The sequence below is a fragment of the Pteropus alecto genome, unplaced genomic scaffold (genome assembly GCF_000325575.1).
Source record: "Pteropus alecto unplaced genomic scaffold, ASM32557v1 scaffold3, whole genome shotgun sequence".
NCBI lineage: Eukaryota > Metazoa > Chordata > Mammalia > Chiroptera > Pteropodidae > Pteropus > Pteropus alecto.
Window position 1 is genome coordinate 64693056 of NW_006442484.1, and position 18682 is coordinate 64711737.

An 18682-nucleotide genomic window follows, 5' to 3' on the forward strand; every position below is an offset into this window, starting at 1 on the left:
GAATCCAGAAATAAATGCACCCATATATGGCAAAAATAGTATTATCAAACAGTGGGGAAAGAATGAACTATAATTCACCATAATTTTGAGGTAACTGATTATCTAATTTTTAAATTGTTACCTCACAAAATATTCAGTGTATTCTGGATCTAGATGTGAAAAGGAAAAACTTTAAAGCTTTTAGAAGAAAACATAGAAGAATATCTTTATGAATTTGAGAAAGGGAATTATATCTTATTCATGATTCAAAACATAAATCGTAAAGAAAATTATTAACAAACCTGACTATACAAAATTTAAAGTTTTTGACAAGACAGCATAAACGAAGTTAAAAGACAAATCACAGATTAGAAGAAAATATTTGTAGTGCTTATAACCAATAAAGTATTAGTACCCAAAACGCGGCAAGAACTGCTACAAATAAAGAAGGAAAAAGATAATCAACCCAAATAAAAAATGGGTAAAAGATATGAATAGGCAATGTACAGAAAAGAAAACCTAAATAAATGACCATGAAAAAAAGTCAACCCTGCTACTAATCATAAATATTCAAATTAAAACAAAATGAGGTATCATTTCATATATATCAGATTAGCAAAAGTTTAAAAGTCTGTAGACACCCATTATTAATGAGAATGTGGAGTTTTAGAAATTCATAGCAATTTGGAAATATCCAGTGACTTGAAGATGCAATACCCTGCAACTCAACAATTTTATTCCCAAGTATACCTTAGAGAAACTCTTTCACGTATGAACATAACTCACTAAAGAAGGTTCATTCCATCATTGATGGAATCATAAAGAATTGGAAATAGTCAAAATGGCCATCAACAGCAAAAGGAATAAATTATGGTATATTTATACAATGGAATAATGTACAGCTGCTTAAAATAAATGAATGGAAACTACATGTATCTCATGGATGAATCTCAGAAAAAAATGTTAAGCAAAATAAAACAAGTTGCAAAAGTTATATAAATGACACTATTGAGGTAAAGTTTTAACATGTAAAATAAGATTATATGTTATTTTTAGGTACATTTATATATGGTAAAGATATAAAGTACACATGAAGATTGTAGGAGAGAAAAAATTTTTCCTCAACAGGGCCCCTGGCTGCACCTGAAAATTAAACTGACAAAGACAGATTAACAGGAGAAAAGCACACAAATTTATTTAATATAAGTTTTACATGACACAGGAGCCTTCATAAGAAAATAAAGCCCTGAAGAAGTGGTTAAGCCTGAGTGTTTTTACGCTAGACTTGTTGAAGAGTAGAAAGTCACGGGAAAATGTGATAGGACAAAAAGATATGAGCTAAGAGTGATAAACTGGAGGAGATCTAGCAAGGCCTGTTAGCATTCCTCTCGGAGTTCCTCTGTCTTCGCAGATAAGGATGCACCTTTCTTCCAGGTATAGGGAGGGCACCTCTCACATGAGGGTCTAATGCCTTGCTTCAGGGAGAATGGAGAGGTCAGAGAGTCCTTCCTGTACCTGCCGTTTCTCAAATTCTTTCAGCTCCAAATATTGAATATTTGAAGGCGCCATATTTTAGGATAGCATGTTCTAAACCCTGTCAACTGATAAATACCAAGTTTAAGAGAATAGTTACCTCTGAAGAAAGAATGAGGGAAATGGGATCAAATGTGACTCCGTGAAGGCTTAGACAATTTCTGAAATGTTTTATCTCTTTAGAAAAAATGTGACTCAAATATGGCAAAATGTTAAGATTTCACAAAGCTCAATGTTAAGTCCATGAGTAATCATTATGCAGTATTTTCTCTGTACTCCACATTCTTAAAAAATTTTACAGATTTTTCAAAAGCCGTTAAAAGTTGTAAGTTAAGATTCAAAGTACTGCCTTTGAATCTTAGTACTTTGAATCTTCAAAGTACTGCCTTAATTTATTTCAGTATTTCCTAAGTATCAGGTTATTTTATGGGCGGGGGTGGGGGAGTGGGAAAATAACCCTTCTATGGTCTCCATCCCAGAACTGACAGTGTTAATTTTAATCAAAATGGTGAAATTACACCAATGCAGAACCTCAGCTTTTGGTCAATACAAATACGCCCTCTGCTGGTCCAATCATACCCTGTCCCAAAGTTCAAAATATCTGTGAAGAGCCGAGAATATCCAATGAGACAGCTTTTTCTAAGCCAGCATGGTTAAGGAAAAAAACCCTCCCAGAATTAAAATATTTTAATCAGCTCCCACTCTGTTAATCTTACATATTATTCGAGACAAAATAAATTCCAAGATATCACCCCAAATCAACCTTCCCAGTTTCCTCAACCACCTTGTGCATTAACAGTTTTGTCCCCACTCCAAAATCAGGAGGCTAATGTATGAGACAGTGGGTGTCATCCTTAACGTTTGGGAATGGCAGAAGGGAGCCCAAGCTGCAAAGAGTCTCTGGGTTGTGGGCGGGGGTAGGCAGGGGAGAGTAGTACGGGGACAGCAATTTAACACTGAAAAGAGGATTAACTATATTAAGGAACCAATGCTGGTAGGATGACAAGTAAACTTTTTTCCAAATCTTTCTTTAAAATTATAATACCTTTAAATAAAATTGAAGAGAAATAAATTAAGTCAGGCAAGAATCTACTGCCCAAAGAGAATGAGAAAAACAAGAATTAAATATTAGAGTCCTCCTTTCAAACAGTTTTTTTTAATTTTTAGTTTTAGTTTTGTTTTGTTTGGTGTTAACATTCACCTTCCCCACTAGAATGTAAGCTCCCTGAGACCAGGGTGTGTGTCCGTTCTACTCCCCACTATATTCCCAGCACCTAATGCAATGGCAGCATGCAGTAAGTATTTAATAAACATATGATAAATGAAGGAATGAATAACCATTTCCTTGGACTGTAAATTGGTACAAATTTTCTGGGGAACAGTAGAAATTGTAACTTAAAGGCTGTACATCCTTAAATAACCTTAAATGTGGACAAAGAGTAAGTCTTGTAATAATGAAAAATATTTTTTAAGGCTATGTTATGCAAAGTTCTTTGTAGTTATAAAAAATTTGAAACAATTCGAAAAGTTACACACTTGGTTTTAGTCAATTATGGTACATCCACATGATGAAATGCTATGCAGCTATTTAAATCATTTTTAAGAATATTTAATGATACAGGAAAGTCTAATAACAAAGTGTATTAAAATTATATCTATATTATTTTATCAATTCTATTAAAATGAGTGTATGATTCTTATATATGCATGAAAGTAAATACACCAAAATATCTGCAGTAGTTGTATGAGGGGAGAGTGATCATGGGTGAGGTTTTTTTTAATTCTTGTTTGTTTTTACCAGGTGCCAGCACTGTTTTAGACAGTTTATTTGTATTAATACATATTTTGTTAGATTTTTAGCAGCTTTACCGAAGGATGATTGACATACACAAATGATACCTATTTAAATTGTACAATTAGGTACTTTTTAAAGTGTTAAATATTACAATCTATTTTTTCTGCAAGGATTTTTTTTTTCCTGCAAGGATTTTAATGCAATCAACTTTACTTTTTCTTAGATTTTAGTTTTGTATAATTACTTGATAGGAATAAAATTATTCAGCCATCAATTTTCTTTCATTGAAACATTAAACATTGCTATGATTTGGAGTTTTTTCAGTTTTATTAAAATATAATTGACATATGACATTGTATTAGTTTAAGGTGTACAACATAATAATCTGATGTATGTATATATTACAAAATGATGGATGGATGGATGGATGGATGGATGGATGGATAGAGAGAGAGAGAGAGAGAGAGAGAGAGAGAGAGAGAGAGAGAGAGAGAGATGTCCATGAAACCATCACCACAATCAATATAAAACATTTATCACTCCCGAATATTTCCTCATGCCCTCCCACTCCAGACGCCCTCATCCCCAAACTACCACTTATCTATTTTCTGTCACTATAGATTCATTTGCTTTTTCTAGAATTTTCTGTAAATGGAATCATGCCATTTTTGTCTGGTTTCTTTCACCACATAATTCTTTTGAGACTCATCCATGTTGCTGAGTGTATCCATACTTTATTCCTTCTTATTGCTGAGTAGTATTGCATTGTATGTATATAACAGTTTGTTCATCTAGTCACCTGTTAACTGATATGTGGGCTGTTTCAAGTTTTTGACTATTACAAATAAAGTTGCTTTGCACATTTGCATATAAGTCTTTGTATGGACATATGCTTCCATTTCTCTTGGGTAAAATACCTAGGAGTATTACAGCTGGATGATTTGGTATTTATAATACTTTTTAATGATTTTTAAAGTAACTGTTAAACTATTTTCCTAAGTGGTTATATCATTTTACATTCCAGCCAGCGGTGTATGAGAGTTTCAGTTCCTCCATATCCTTGTCAACTCTGTAGAGTTAAGTCTTTTTAATTTTAGTCATTCTAGTAGTTAGGTGTTGGGAGTCTTCCTTTTGCTTTTTTGTGTTTTCCAAATTTTCTGCAATGAAATATATCTTTGGTAATTAAAAAACTTTTTAAAGTACCTACAATAAAAGGTAGCCTAGTACAATATGAAGTCTTAGTCTAGAGACTTCTCATTCAAAGAGCTACCCAGTATGGTCTTCAGAGTCCCAGAAAAGAGTGCCAGGTGTGACCTGCATAAGCCTTCCTTATAGGATAACATTATTTTTTAAATCAATTTTCTTTTCAATGTTATAACCATACTGAGTTTTAAGAAAAAATGTGAACACACATAAACCTCCCAATCTAACATATTATTTCCTTTTTCTATTTTCTCCTCCAGCCCTATTCATCTAAATACATGTTTTACAGAATTCTAACAAGCTATTCTGTAGTTTACATTTTTACTTGTCATAATATCGTATTTTCCATATTGCTTATTTATCTTTTAACCATAATTTTAAATGCCGAATCAATGCATTATAAATTACTTATCTAATTACTTCCTTAACCTCCCATTGTTGGGCTGTTTTTAATTTTCCATTAATATTATTAATAATAATGTTGTAATAAATAAGTTGGTACAAAAAGCTATTTCTTCTTTTGAATAATTTCCTTATGATAAATATCCAGGAGTGAGATTCCTCATGAAAGACCAGAACATTTTTCTTTTCTTTTTGTTTTTTTCTTTTTACACCTACAGAACCTGGTCTTTTTAGGTGGTCTCCCATCCAAGTACTAACCAGGCCCAACCCTGCTTAGCTTCTGAGATCAGACAGAATCGGACTTGTTCAGGGTAGCATGGCTATAGGCCAGAAAATTTTTCTTGTTCCTGATACATACTGTCATATGGCTTTCCCAAAGGGTCTTACTAAATTTATATCACTTTCCATGTGCCAACATGGTTTCTACAGTATTTGCTAATTTCCTGGGTATAACACCTTATTGTCTAATTTACATACTGTTGACTACTCACCAGGTAGACATTTTCCCACGTCTAAGATCACTGACAGTTGTCCTCTGCTGATTAGGATGCTCTGTTTTCACAGACCAAGAGCCAAGGAGTGTAACCCTGGGCCCTCTCAGCGCAACTCCAGCTGATCACATCCGGACGCCTGAGGCAGACGCTGTTGGAAAGGTGTAAGTGTTCAAAGTGGTAATGACATGGACTTTTCTGCTTTCATCTTGTTTATCTTTGTTTTTAATTTATTTTGCTTCTGTTTTTTTTCTGGAGATTTTCAGCTGACAGCATATTCTGACAGCTAGAATTAAATTGCTGTCTAAGAAACAAAGATTCTTGGAGAGGACTAAATAGTAATTCAGTTTCCTACTGAATCTGTATTCTTTGGGTGGGTGGGTGAAGAGTGAAGTTTAACTTCTAACAGTGTAGAAGCAGCTTTCTCCATTTGTCCATTTAGTTGAGATCTATAGACATGCCTAGATAGCTGGAGTCTGTCAATTCAACCTTGGTTTCTCCTCTCAGGATTCACTCATCTCTGGGTAAAATAAACAACACTAATTATACTAACACTAATTGCTAACATGTATTAAGTGCTTCTTTTGTCTCCACCTCCAACTGGAACTATAGCCTCCTGTGACCTCCCATGAGCCTCAGTGACTTGAGAACTTGCCCTCACCTGCCTTGTGGTATAGGGATTCCTTCCTGGGTCAGAAAGTCTTTGTGTTCCCTAGCAACAAAGGGACAAGGGCACTGAGATGGTGAGACAGCTGTCTGAATTCTATTTTTTTAACTTTTATACCTCATCTTTTTCCACAATGGTTTTAAACCACTTACAACAACAACCCTATCACAAAAAAAAAAAGAGAGAGAATCAAAAAGAATTTTTTTTAAATAAGGAAGAAAAGAAAAAAGAACATCAATACTCCACAAAAGTCATTATAGACATTGTGATTAGAGTTCTGACTTTCAGACTTGATACAGAGATTCCTGAATGTGAAAGCAAGAAGTAAAAGCAACACGACCAGGTTTGTGGTTCTCATTTGCGACGTACCTGTTCCTCAGGGGAAATAACTGTTTTCCTAGCACTAAATTCTAAAGGATACTTCTGTGGGTTTTTATAGAGTGACATTGAATGATTTAAAGACTCATATATTTACAGGAAATTCCACTTACCTCATTCAACAAATATTTCTCACATTTCTATAGTAAGGCCCTGTGCTAGCACAGCATAGTATGTATAATACTGATGTAGCTAAAAAATAAAATTTCCAGAGCCAGGCCTGGGACACAGTAGCTGCAGCTGCTGCTGTTACTGAAATCCATATGGCTATTTCTTAGTGACCTTTTTACCCAGAAAAAATAAGTCAGTTATCCTCAAGGCATATAGTCAGTGACAGCAATCCTACAAAGGGTCAAACTAACACAGCATATGGCCTTTTAGTGGCTGAATTTTATCAAGAATACAAGTCAGAGTACATAAACAAATAGATGAATAGTTGTGTATTCTTAGACAATCTTTCTTAAAGTTCACTTTATTTTTCAGCTAAACATTTGATAGAAGAAATTTTAGTTAGATAATCCTCTGTCATTCAATTAAAGGCACAAATATGCAATCCCAAAGAGGCAAACTATTTTTTCTGCTCCCTAAGTTTAGGATTTAGCCTGAGAGAATCCCAAAAGTAAAAACCAAACTTTCTCATCCCCCTTATTCAGAAAAAGAGAGTTGACCAAACTTGTAAAATGTCCACCACAGTGCCTGACAGAGAACATGTGCTCAGTCAGTGTTCACCTTCCCTCTTCCTTAGTTTGGTCCTGTTGGTTTGCTTTTTTCAAAGGGGCAAAGATTATAACGTACACCATCTACACAGAGGACTCCCAGGATGTGAGCCTGAGTCCCCAGAGAGGTTGAGTCCTATAGACACATCTCTTCTTCCAAAAGAAAGAGAAGGGAAGACTGAACCAAGACTGTTCAACCAGCAGACACCAGTCAGCATCAGTCATGTGAGTGTAAACACCTAGGAGCTTGGTCAAAAGGCCCTACCTGGATTGTGCTCCCATTATGACTACCATAGACAGTTGTGCAGATTGCTTACTATACAAAGGCATCTGACGAAGTGAGGCAAGTTGGGGCTGAAACCCAGTCTGTAGCCTGCTCAGCATGCCCTGCACCCCACTGTTGGGCCACATCCTTCTAAAGGTTGGGGTACCAATGTCTAATTCCTACCAAAATATTAAACGGAACTTCAGTTCTTCTATACTTATACTTCTGGCATCAAATATGTGGAAGTTTTTCCCACAATTAATTCTCCAACTCTCTGAACACCAACAGGATGTCCCATAATTCAGTTCTGACACTAAGTACTCAGAGTTAGCACAGGCCCACAGGTTGGGGACTCAATCCCACAGACTGCCTCCACTTCAGACACCTATCGCAAGTCCCAAGTTGTGTCCTGTACTTCTGACCAAGAAGCTTTAAAGAGAAGAGTCCCACCACCTCCTCCTCTGGTTTGATAATTTAATAGGATGGCTCACAAAACTAAGGGAAACACTTACTATTACTGACTTATTACAAAGTTTATAATGAAGAATACAAATGAATAGACATGCTGAGGGCAAAGTCCAGAAGGGTCCCAATCACAGGAGCTTCTGTCCCCATGGAGTTTGGGGTGTGCCACAGTCCCAGCATGTGGATGTGTGCAACACCCCAGAAGCTCTTTGAGCTCCTTTGGATTGGGTTTTTATGGAGGCTTCATTATACAGGCATGATTGATAGAATCACTGGCAAGTGGTAATTAACTAAACCAGTCCCTCTCCCTTCCTCTGAGGTCAGGGGTGTAGGACTGAAAGGTCCAACCATCTAATCACCTAGATGGTTCCCATGGCAACCAGCCTCCCCTCTTTAGGGGCTTTCGAAAAGTTACCTCGTTAAGATGTGGTTGAAAGGAGCTTGCTATGAATAACTAAAGATACTCCCTTCATCTTTATGTTCCAGAAATTGTAAGGATTTTAGGGGCTTTGTGCCAGAAACTGGGCACTTAGACCAAATATATATTTCTTATTATGTAATAACAGTATCACAGGTACTGAGTAGGCAGCCATGGCCCTGCTCTGCCATCCTCTCTTAGAAGGAACCTCCATGTTGTCCCAGCCTACGGGGAAAGATGAGGACTCACATGGCTGCAGTCATCTGCTTAAGGTTTCCTGAAAGTTAGCAAATATTGCAGCAGTGAATAAAGCTGGCTTTGATTTAAACTACTTAACCATTAATGGTGGCAACAGCAATCTGTCAAAGGCGAAAACTACTTCACTTTGATCCAACTATGTAGACCGTGATTTAGCATCAAAAAGGGGGGCAGATCATAAAATGTATTCTATTCCTCTTCTCTCCTATGAAGTTATACCTAGCAATTTGAAATCAAAGGTGGAACCTTAGTTTCTTCCCACCAGCTCCATTCTAAGACTTGCTCTTCTGCTTCATCTGGGACCCACACAAATTCCATTTTAATCCATTCTGTCTTGTTCAACATAATCTTCCTTTGATGAGTTTTTTTTTTCTTGTTTCCTTCATGTGTCATGGTTGCTGTAACATGGTCCTTTTCCTAAATTGTTCACCTTTAGGAGGAGATGGAGTTGATTGACAAAGTCAAGAGAAAGAAAAAAACCAAGACAGACAAGTCCAAGATGCCCGAGGGGGAGAGAGAAGGAAAGGCCCATGTGGAAGCAAAGGCTGCTGTTGGTAAGCAAGCATGTCCACGAGAATGACCCAGAAGGAGACACGTAATGGGGGCTAGGAGGTGTCACCGAGAATCAGCATGGGTCCTATGGGACAAGCTCTCTGTTTTGAGTCTCCTCAACCACCACAGCTAAATGGTGTTGCAGCCTTACTTCTTCATGCCAGTATCTTAGGAAACAGGTAGAGATAACTGGGGTGCCTAGACACTTGTGATCACCAAGAGAGGAAATGATAATAATATTAACATCTATTTACTAAATATCCACTGTATTAGGAGCTATGTATATATAATATCATGAAATCCCCACAACGTCTTCATTAAGTAAGCGCTATTATTATATCATGTAGTAGTTGAAGCTACGAGAGGTTGGGAGACCTGCATAAGGTCAAACAGATCAAACAGTAAAGTGGTGGATCCAGGGTCTGACTCTGCCATTTGATTCCAAATACATGCTATTACCACTGCCTCTATGAGCTAATAATACATCATAACCTGAGAATTGGGCAATCAGAACATTTGGGAAGGGGAAGGATGCAACCAGTTCTGAATGTTTACCCTGGCTACCATTTTTCTTCTTGGTTCCCTATGTTGCACCTTAAAAGGAATTCAGATTCCTGTGCTTCTGAAGACTTTCTTTAGCCTAAAACCTACACCCATTCTTTCCTGGGCACAATTCAGAAAACTTCCAAACAAATCAAAAGCTATCAGAATGTATGACATTGGATAGTCTCCTGGGCCAGATTTATCTACAAAGTTTGCTTTTTAAAGTCTTGCTGAGTTTACGTTGTTGTAGCCCATGCCTTGCACACCATTGGCAGGACTGGGAAAAGGAAATATCTGTGGCCCTCAGAGGTGAATTGAGGAAGGGTCCTGAGAGATGGAAGGCTTAAACTTTGCCAGGTTACAAGCTACAACCTCAGGCTGGACTCGGGAAGCATGACTTTCCAGCTAGGTCTATAGGTCTCCCCTCCAGAGAGTTTTACCCCCACCAAAGGTCAAAGTGAAATTGGACTTTTTTAGTAGCAAGATTGCTGATTTATGGTTGATCTGAATAGAATAAGGCAGTTTTTCAAAAGGTGGTCTGGGAACTACCCTTCTTAAAATACTTGGAGAGGTTGTTGAAATATAGAGTTCTACCAAATCGGACTCTAGGACTGGGGCTCAGGAATCTGCACCCCACATGATTTCTTTACACACTGAAGTTGAAAAGTTACTGAAAAGGATGCATAGAGATCACATTTACTTAGCTATGCTTCTGTCCCTGATTATTCTCCCCCAGGAAAGGCAAGGGAATTAAAAGCTAAAAAGAAATCAGAGTTAATTCCCAAAGGAAAAAAAACAGGAGCCAAAAGGAAAAAGACACAGAAAGAAAGGAATCTGGAAATAGCGGCAGAGCTGGACGGGCCTGATGTCATTAACTCCAAAGAAACAGAGGACACCTCAGATAGAGGCTTCTTTCCTTTGGGCTCTGTTGCGGAAGACCCTTGGCTTTCCCCCAGATATGATGCTGAGGAGAGCCAAGTTTCCATAGATGGAAGATCATCGCCCACCCAGATTGTACCTGTCACAGAAAACATGGACTCTAAAGAAGAGAGAAGCTATGAGGACCCTTCCAAGGTAGGGGCCAATGTTCTCACACTGGCCAGAGGGATCTCTATCCTCACTGGTGCAACAGCAGGGGTAGAAAAAATTGCCCCGAGGCATACTGCCTTTACAGTAACTGCTCTACTACAGAACAGTTTTATTTGTTCTACTTTGGTACCTACTAACCCTTTGAAGAAGCCAGACCTGATCAAAGAGAGTGGCAGAGCCACTCGAAATGATGCATTCTGAAGCTCCCAAACTGCCAAGGTGTTGAAGAGCAGGAAGTCGCTGCAGCCCCCATCTATGAGGGCTACAGGCCTCATAGGCCTCATAGGGAGAGGTAAATTCAGGCTATCAGAGCCAAACACACATCCTTGACTTGGCCTCGAGTTCACACCTTGCTTGCCTCCAAAAAGTTATAGAAATTCCTCCTTTCCTTATCTGCTTTTCTGTGGCCTACAGCTGGCCCACAGGCAGCTTACACACACATATCTGCCTTTACAAGGTGCTTTTGCATGTAAGAGTTATTTTGTTCCAGGGGCCTTGATTCCATTGTCAAGTATTTAAGAGGAAAACTGAGTGAGTGTAAGGAAAATTAGTTTAGAAAATTCCTGCAATTAATCAAAAATGCCGTACAGGTACATCTCTCAACAAGACCAACATAGCCAGTTATTCCTCTGCTGTTAGAATAGATCACTATTTCTTCCACTGAAATGACAGTGCTGAACTGCACTGAGAGATCTTGTTGTTCAAAAAAAGAGTACCTTTAAACACTACTAACACAACCACAGTTAAACCACTATGGTTAAACTTGCATAAGCTACATGCATATGGTACTTCTCTACTGAATCTCATTTAATCTTTACAGCCACACTTTTGAACCAGGTACGATTCGTCCCGTTTTATAGATATGAAAGTTGAGGATAGAAGGAACTAAATGTCTGTTGCCAGAGTAACACAATCATCAAGTGATGGAGCCAAGACTTAAACCCAGGTCCTTTGAATCCAAAATCAGAACTCTTGTCACTATTTTAAGTTGTTATGTATTTATTTATTTTATAGCCCATGGTCTTCCAAAAAAGATTTCAGATTTTTCTTTTATAGTTCTCAATCCTGCCAGCTGCCTAGATTATAGAATTCTGCTCTACATAGCAGATGAATATTTCAACCTGTGTACAGAACTTTTCTGAGCCTGCTAGATTATGAGAATTTCTTAGATTCATTGTCAGTTCGTAGTACTGTACTGCCTCTGCAAAGGCTGAAAAGCAAGGAAGCTGGATACATGTGGAAGAGTTGCCTTTCAAGGTTCCTCTCACGGGCATATTTCTGATTGAAAGGAGGCACCAGGGAGAGAAAACAAGCTAAGACACCTTTTGCATAAACTGAAAGAAACTTTCATGGAAAAAAGTGGGTTTGTAGGGCATTCTGCGTAAGTCAAATACATCTATACCTAAGACAGCCCCTGGTAAAATAGCCTTTATCTAGAACCCTTATCTAGAACCTATTCAGCCCTGACTTCACCAAGGTTTTTAAAACCACAATGCCTCCCATTGATATATTCTCATTTAATTGATGAGTGAAGCCTTGGCCTCGAGTAATTTTTAAAAGTTCCTTGGGTGATTCTAAAGTACGGCTAGGGTTCAGAACTCTAGACATACAATGGACCAAACATTATCTTGGCACCTTCACTGTTTCAATTAATCCTAGCAATAGCCCCAAGAGGAAGACAACATCAGAAAAATTAAGTTGCGATACTCAAATCCTGAAGAAAGTTAAGAGAAAAACTTGGATCCAGGTCAGTCAGACCAGGACCCAAGCTGGTAAGAGCAAAGTTTATGCGGCTGTGGTCAGAGTGTGGAAACCACTTAATGATTCCATCTCAGATTAGAGACAGTGTCTGGGTGGAGGAGGGCTCACTGCTGAGGCAAGCTCACACCTCATCACCACGTTGTCCCTTGCACTGAGAACTCTCTTCCTTAGGCCCTCCTTGCCAAGAGGGAACAGGAGAACGCTTCCCGGGACAGGCTGCGAGCAGAGAGGGCTGAGATGAGACGGTTGGAGGTGGAGAGGAAGAGGAGGGAGCAGGAAGAGCAGAGGCGGCTCTGGCAGGAGCAGCTGGAAAGGGCAGAGAAGATGAAGGAGGAGCTGGAGTTGGAACAGCGAAGCCGCGCAGAGGAGATCCGGTAGGTCGAGGCAGCTGCCACAGAGGCCATGGCCATGTTAGGAAGCAGAAGAAAAAGACAGAGCTTGACTTCCACCAGGGCGAAGTTGGGTTCTGAGGCTCATGCCCTGAAGTAAAGCAGCATGTCTCATTGTTCTCTAACCTCTGTTGCCCTAGGAACAAGCTGGACCAAAGATAAGCTGCAATGTCTTGACCATTAGGACTCCAGATAGGTGTCCCTGGGATCTTCCTGACAGGGCTTTGAGATTCAGCTGCAGAGAACATTTGTTGAGCCCCTACCACATTGTCTCCTTTGCACAAGGCCCTTTCATAGGCTTTGACTCATTTAATCTTCACAACCACCTTGTGAGGCAAGGGTTTTAAAATCCATTTCATGAGAATGGAAAACGAAGCTCTGGGAACTTGAGGCCCCTACCCCAGAGCACAGAGCTCGGCTTCTAGTTCCAGGCCCACTGTGTTCTTGCCTCTGCCCTTTAATTGGGGTTCCCTTGGGAAACCCAGTTTCCTCTGAACGAGATGCTCCTTGTGGCTTATAGCCTGCAAAGCGTCCCCCAGGGCACTGCCTGTTTCACAAAGATACCCCAGTTTTTTCTGCCATTTCCCTGACCATCTGTGTTTTCTCAGCTTGAGGAAGCAGAGACGAGAGGACGAACGGCAGCGGCAGGAGGAGGAGGAGAGAAAGCAGTGGCTCCAGTTGCAAGCAGCCCAGGAGAGAGCCAGGCAGCAGCAGGAGGAGTTCCGGAGGAAACTGCAAGAGATACAAAGAAAAAAGCAGCAGGAGGAAGCGGAGAGAGCTGGTGAGGGAGATCCTGGAGTTCTCTGCATCTCCTGTCTACCTGGGGCAGAAATCTCTCCCACTGTGGGTGTTCATTTGCATCTTCCCAGAATTATTCCTATCCTAGGCCTTAGTGTGTGAAGCACCCTCAACGTATAAGCTATTTTTTTTTTTTCAAAGTAATTAATGTGTGACTCTAGCAGGTTGAGATAGATCAAAATAAGATTCACTTGTGGAAACGACTCTTGGATCCTGCTCCCAATTCAGTAATCCCCTGAAGAGGGACCCTGCCCTTCCCATTGCCCTTTCAGCATTGCTCAGGAGCTTCCTAAATTGGAGAGAGACCTGCTCCTTTCTTCCTTCCCTAGCAGATGGAAACAATCGAACAGCTGGATAACTTCAGGGCAGCATTTCAGGTGCTGATGTGTGGAATCTCTATAGCCTACTTTTGTGGAAGAGGAAGAAACTTCAGCAGATGACACTCTTTAGACTGGTCAGTCCAGCTGAGTACACACCAAGTTTCTCCAGGCCCTGATCTTACCCTCCTCCTCAATCCATCTGCATACCACCCCATGAGCACACTAGGCTCTGGAAAATTCTCCCCCAAGGTTTTGTGTTAATTGCACAGTGCACTGCACATAGTAGGTGGATAAGACTTTCAAATCAGTCAGTTAACCGCAAGGTAATCCCCACAGAGGATCTGGCAGCCTGATGGCGGGTAAACTTCAAAATTTCTCATGGGGAGTTCCTGGGAATCACAGTTGAGAATTGGATCAGAGAATTGTTTTCCCCAATAAAGAAATTCCTGAGGAGCCCAACCCCTTTCCTTTTCTGCAGAGGCAGAGAAGCAAAGGCAGAAGGAATTGGAAATACAGTTAGCAGAAGAACACAAACGCCTGATGGAAATGGCTGAAGAAGAACGGCTGGAGTACAAACGGCAGAAACAAGAAGCAGAGGAGAAGGCTCGTCTGGAAGCAGAGGAGAGAAGGCAAAAGGAAGAGGAAGCAGCAAGGCTGGCTCTAGAGGAAGCCATGAAGCAAACTCAGGAACTAGCCAGGTATGGGGTATTTGGGCAACAGTTGCCTTAGGGGGATTGTTTAAGGTCTTTGCTGCCTGATGCTAGTACTAGCCGTGCACTGCCTTTGGACTACTGAAGTTTCCTACTCCCTTGAGCATAGTTTGAAGGAACTAAAAAACAGATAGCTTCTTTCGCTGCAAACATCACAAAACTTCTGTAAGACTTATATAACTTGTGTTGAAGCTAGAAAGGAGTTTAGAGATAATCTATTGCAGCCCTCTGGTTTGCAGATGAGAAAAATGAGGCCCACATATATATTTTCTAAGCTGGCAATAAATGCATTACAGAAAAATATTTAAAGATGTGATAGGATTGCAGGAGGCCGAGTTTAGGTTGGTCGGCCAGGGCAAGACCTCTTGAAAGATTATGTATAAGGTGAAACCTGAATGACAAGGAGTTAGCCACATAAACATCTGAGAGAAAAATAGTCCAGCAGGTAACTAGTTAGTGCAAAGATTTAAAGAAAGACTGGCCTGTCAGACGAATAAAAGGACAGCATGGCTGGAATGAATTGAACAAGGCACAAAGTATACTCCCAGATGAAGTCAGAGAGGTAGGCTAAAACCAGATCTCACAAAGGCCTTGTTAGAAGGCACAGAATCCGTCATCAGGAGCCAACAGCATTTTCCTCCTTTATTCTCATACAATAGTAATGATTATTGCATTGTTCTGACAATAGAATCTTGGTTTTAATTGACTCTATAAACTCCATCTAAGCTAATACTCTTTAGGAGACTGGAAGGAGTAGGCAGCCAGAACTCTATTTCAAGGTTTTCCACTTATCCTTGAGTTGTTCCTCTTCTGGACTTTCTCCATCTGTTACATGAATTACAAAACGATAATCTTTTGTGATGTATTGATTCAATTTCAAAGTTTTGTACTCCATATATCATAGCAGTAGGGCTGGATTTGTAAGTATTGAAACCAAAAGCAAGCTATTGGAGATCCAATTTTTCACAAAAAGAGAACTGGCAAGTCATACCAGGGTAAGTTGAGCAATTTTGTAAGGTTAGCGCAAGTAGGTGAGAGCAGAAAACCAATAAAGGAGTTTGTGAGGAGTTGATCCTCACTCTACCAAGGGTTAGAACTTGATGCCAACTGGCTCTATTTCATCTTCATTTGTCTGACATTGGCCCAGGTACTTGAACTTCTGTTTCCTTCTCTACAGTAAGGGAGGTCCTTCCAGCAATGCAAGTTTAAGAACTCTGAGTTATGCTTTTCCTTTTACTTTTCCAGTAGGAGGCACATGATACTTTAACCTTCATGTGTAACTAAATGCACACTGTATAATCTTCCACTAAAATGCAAGATCAGGAGCCCCAAGTCTAACTGATGATTATTCAAACCCAAAGTTCAACAAGCGTATAAGGACAAATTCTGGGATGCTTAATCAGTATTGGGATTGTGGGTGGGGTTTTCTCCTTAGGCAAAAAGCTGCTTTGAAGAAACATCTTCATTTCCATCAAGAACTCCGCAAGGAAGCCAGTGGCCTGCAGTGGACGCACAACATTTCCAGACCATGGGTCTACTCTTACTTTCAGTTCCTCCCAATACCCAGACCTTAAGGCTAGAAGAAAACAAAAAAGTAAGTTGAGAGGTGGTGACAAAAAAAAGAAACTTCCTTCTATAATGAAGTTCCATACTGAGCCCAATTCATTCTACCTCAATTCGTTCACCTCAACCCACACCTAACTTCACTCTGGGAAGTTCACTCCATTCTCGCCAACCCTCCCTACCACACATACTTTACTCAACCCAATTAAACTCTTCTCTCACTTAAATCCTTTATATCCTCTAAAACCACATAAATCCATAAGTTTTGGTGCCTAAAACTGGCCCATTTTTATGTAATTTTACAATGTATGAATTTTAGTAAATTTCAGTTTAACTTCAGTTAGTAAGACACTAATGGTCTTAGGCTAGTCCAAGGATTTCATTTTAGTCAATGTGTCTGAAAGAGTTGCAGGTAAATGTAAACTCTGTAATGCAAATAAATCTGAATTAGCTAAGAGCTAATTCATACATTAAGAATTTTATTATATTCTTTATAAAGCAAAAACAAAACACATCCATTTCACCCTAAGAAACTAAAATGTAATGTCTATTTAAAACAAGGTAATCATTTGATAAATGTTCATTTGAGCAAAATGAGCTGTTTTGTGAGTTATTCTCACATTCTCTAAGTATAGATTCTAGAGCTGCGCTGTCCAATAAGAAGCCATATGTAGCTATTTAAAAGTAAGCTAAAACATTGAATTCTCCAGTCACACTAGCATTTCAGATGCTCAGTAACCACATGTGGCTACTGGCAATCATACTGGACAGCACAGATATAGAATGTTTTCATCATCACAGAAGTTCTATTGGACAGCACTGTTCCAGAGCCCTGAAAACTAACAAATCTTAAGGTTTTGCTCCTAACTGTGCCTTGAAGAATCAACTATTTATATAATTTTCCCATTTTTAAAATCACATTGACTCTACAAAGACTCTTGATAATTTATCTTTAACATCATTTAAATTAATACATATCTAGTATATATCATAGAATCATCATCAAAGGGGATATTAAAGTGGTATCTGAACCTGACTTTTCCCACAAATTTATTTTGCCCTATACCATACTTCAGAGCCCACAGCTGAAAAACTTAGTATTTGCAAATGAGTCCCTCAAATTTCTCACTAATGCTTGCAATGTATTTGCTTTCTATAGGAACTGCACTTCTATAATCCAGAAGTCAACCTTAATTTTGATTTTATATTGCTTTGTTATTGAACTTGGATTTGACGTTTATCTTTCACTGTTTTATGTAAAATAGAAAATGGCCAAAACACTATCAGTCATAGTGAGTTTAAATGTCACAAACTTCTCTCAAACTTATTGATCCTACTTACATCCATTCATTTCATTCACTCAATAGCACACTTTGTTAGATGAGAAAGTAGCATCTCAAGTAATTCAACCAAGAACAGAAGAAAGAACACTCAAGGAAAACGTCCTTGTGGGGGAAATTACCATTACTGACTTTATTTTCTCCCTTCTTTTACAAATTTAGGTTGTTGCAGTCAAGCACCAGGTAGAGTAGCTACACTAAATGTTATTCAAGGCCCCTTCCAAATCTGATATTCTATTAAATTGTTGCTGTGAGAGGCCTATTTTATCAGCACTGCCACACCAGATAAACACATTTTAAAGTTAACCACTGCAGAATGCAATACATTTAGAAGAATCCAATTAACTAAACCAAGAAAATTTTATTTCTCCAGTAGCTAAGCTCTACCACCTAAATGCTGAGCACCTTCAACATAGATGCAAACAAAAAGATGCCAAACTACATATTCAAGCATTCTGGATAGCTCAAATAGCCTATCAGGTTTGTTACCCAGGCCTGACAGAAATATGCAACTCAATGAAGATTTTCTACAAATGGGCCTAATTTCTATTCACTATTTATTATATATGATAAATGCCAGGTGATGATCTAAAAGCTCAAATTTAGCTGGACTATATAGGTACAATACAAAGAATCTTTCAGTTAGGGTCAGATATAGGAATTTACAAGACAAGCCAATTATTTTTCAACAGGTGACTTGAGCAGGGTATTTAAGCTATAACAGTTTATCAAATACATTAGAAATAGGTTTTATTTGCTCCTCTCAATTGCTCAGATGACATTCTATTTGGAATAACATGAAATTAATGTGTATGCATAGATATATACTAAATTCTGTGATTCATTAAAAGGTTAAGTCCTCTAATAGAAACTAATTTAAATTTTATACAAATTTAAATATTTAAGATATAAAGAAAAAACAAAAAATATAAACAAAGTATATGAAACCTTAACTAGGCAGGGAACATTTTGTAAACTACTCAAGGAGCAATTGAAATTATCAATATAAATCAATTAAGAATTTTGGTGTGCCCATTTATTCAAGAT

General features: G+C 38.8%; 1 protein-coding gene and 1 pseudogene across 1 annotated transcript in view; one reads left to right on the forward strand and one right to left on the reverse strand.

Moving 5' to 3' along the window:
• Positions 1–16531, forward strand: part of KIAA2012 (KIAA2012 ortholog) — a 93177-nt gene extending 76646 nt beyond the window's left edge. The window contains exons 18-25 of the mRNA XM_025039547.1: positions 5477–5567; positions 7224–7389; positions 9010–9124; positions 10402–10739; positions 12687–12889; positions 13513–13685; positions 14501–14720; positions 16168–16531. Coding sequence (XP_024895315.1) covers positions 5477–5567; positions 7224–7389; positions 9010–9124; positions 10402–10739; positions 12687–12889; positions 13513–13685; positions 14501–14720; positions 16168–16306 — 1445 coding nt within the window. The 3' untranslated portion in view covers positions 16307–16531. The remainder of the gene's footprint in view (positions 1–5476; positions 5568–7223; positions 7390–9009; positions 9125–10401; positions 10740–12686; positions 12890–13512; positions 13686–14500; positions 14721–16167) is intronic.
• LOC112470764 lies at positions 5122–5240 on the reverse strand (annotated as a pseudogene).
• Positions 16532–18682: the final 2151 nt, after the last annotated feature.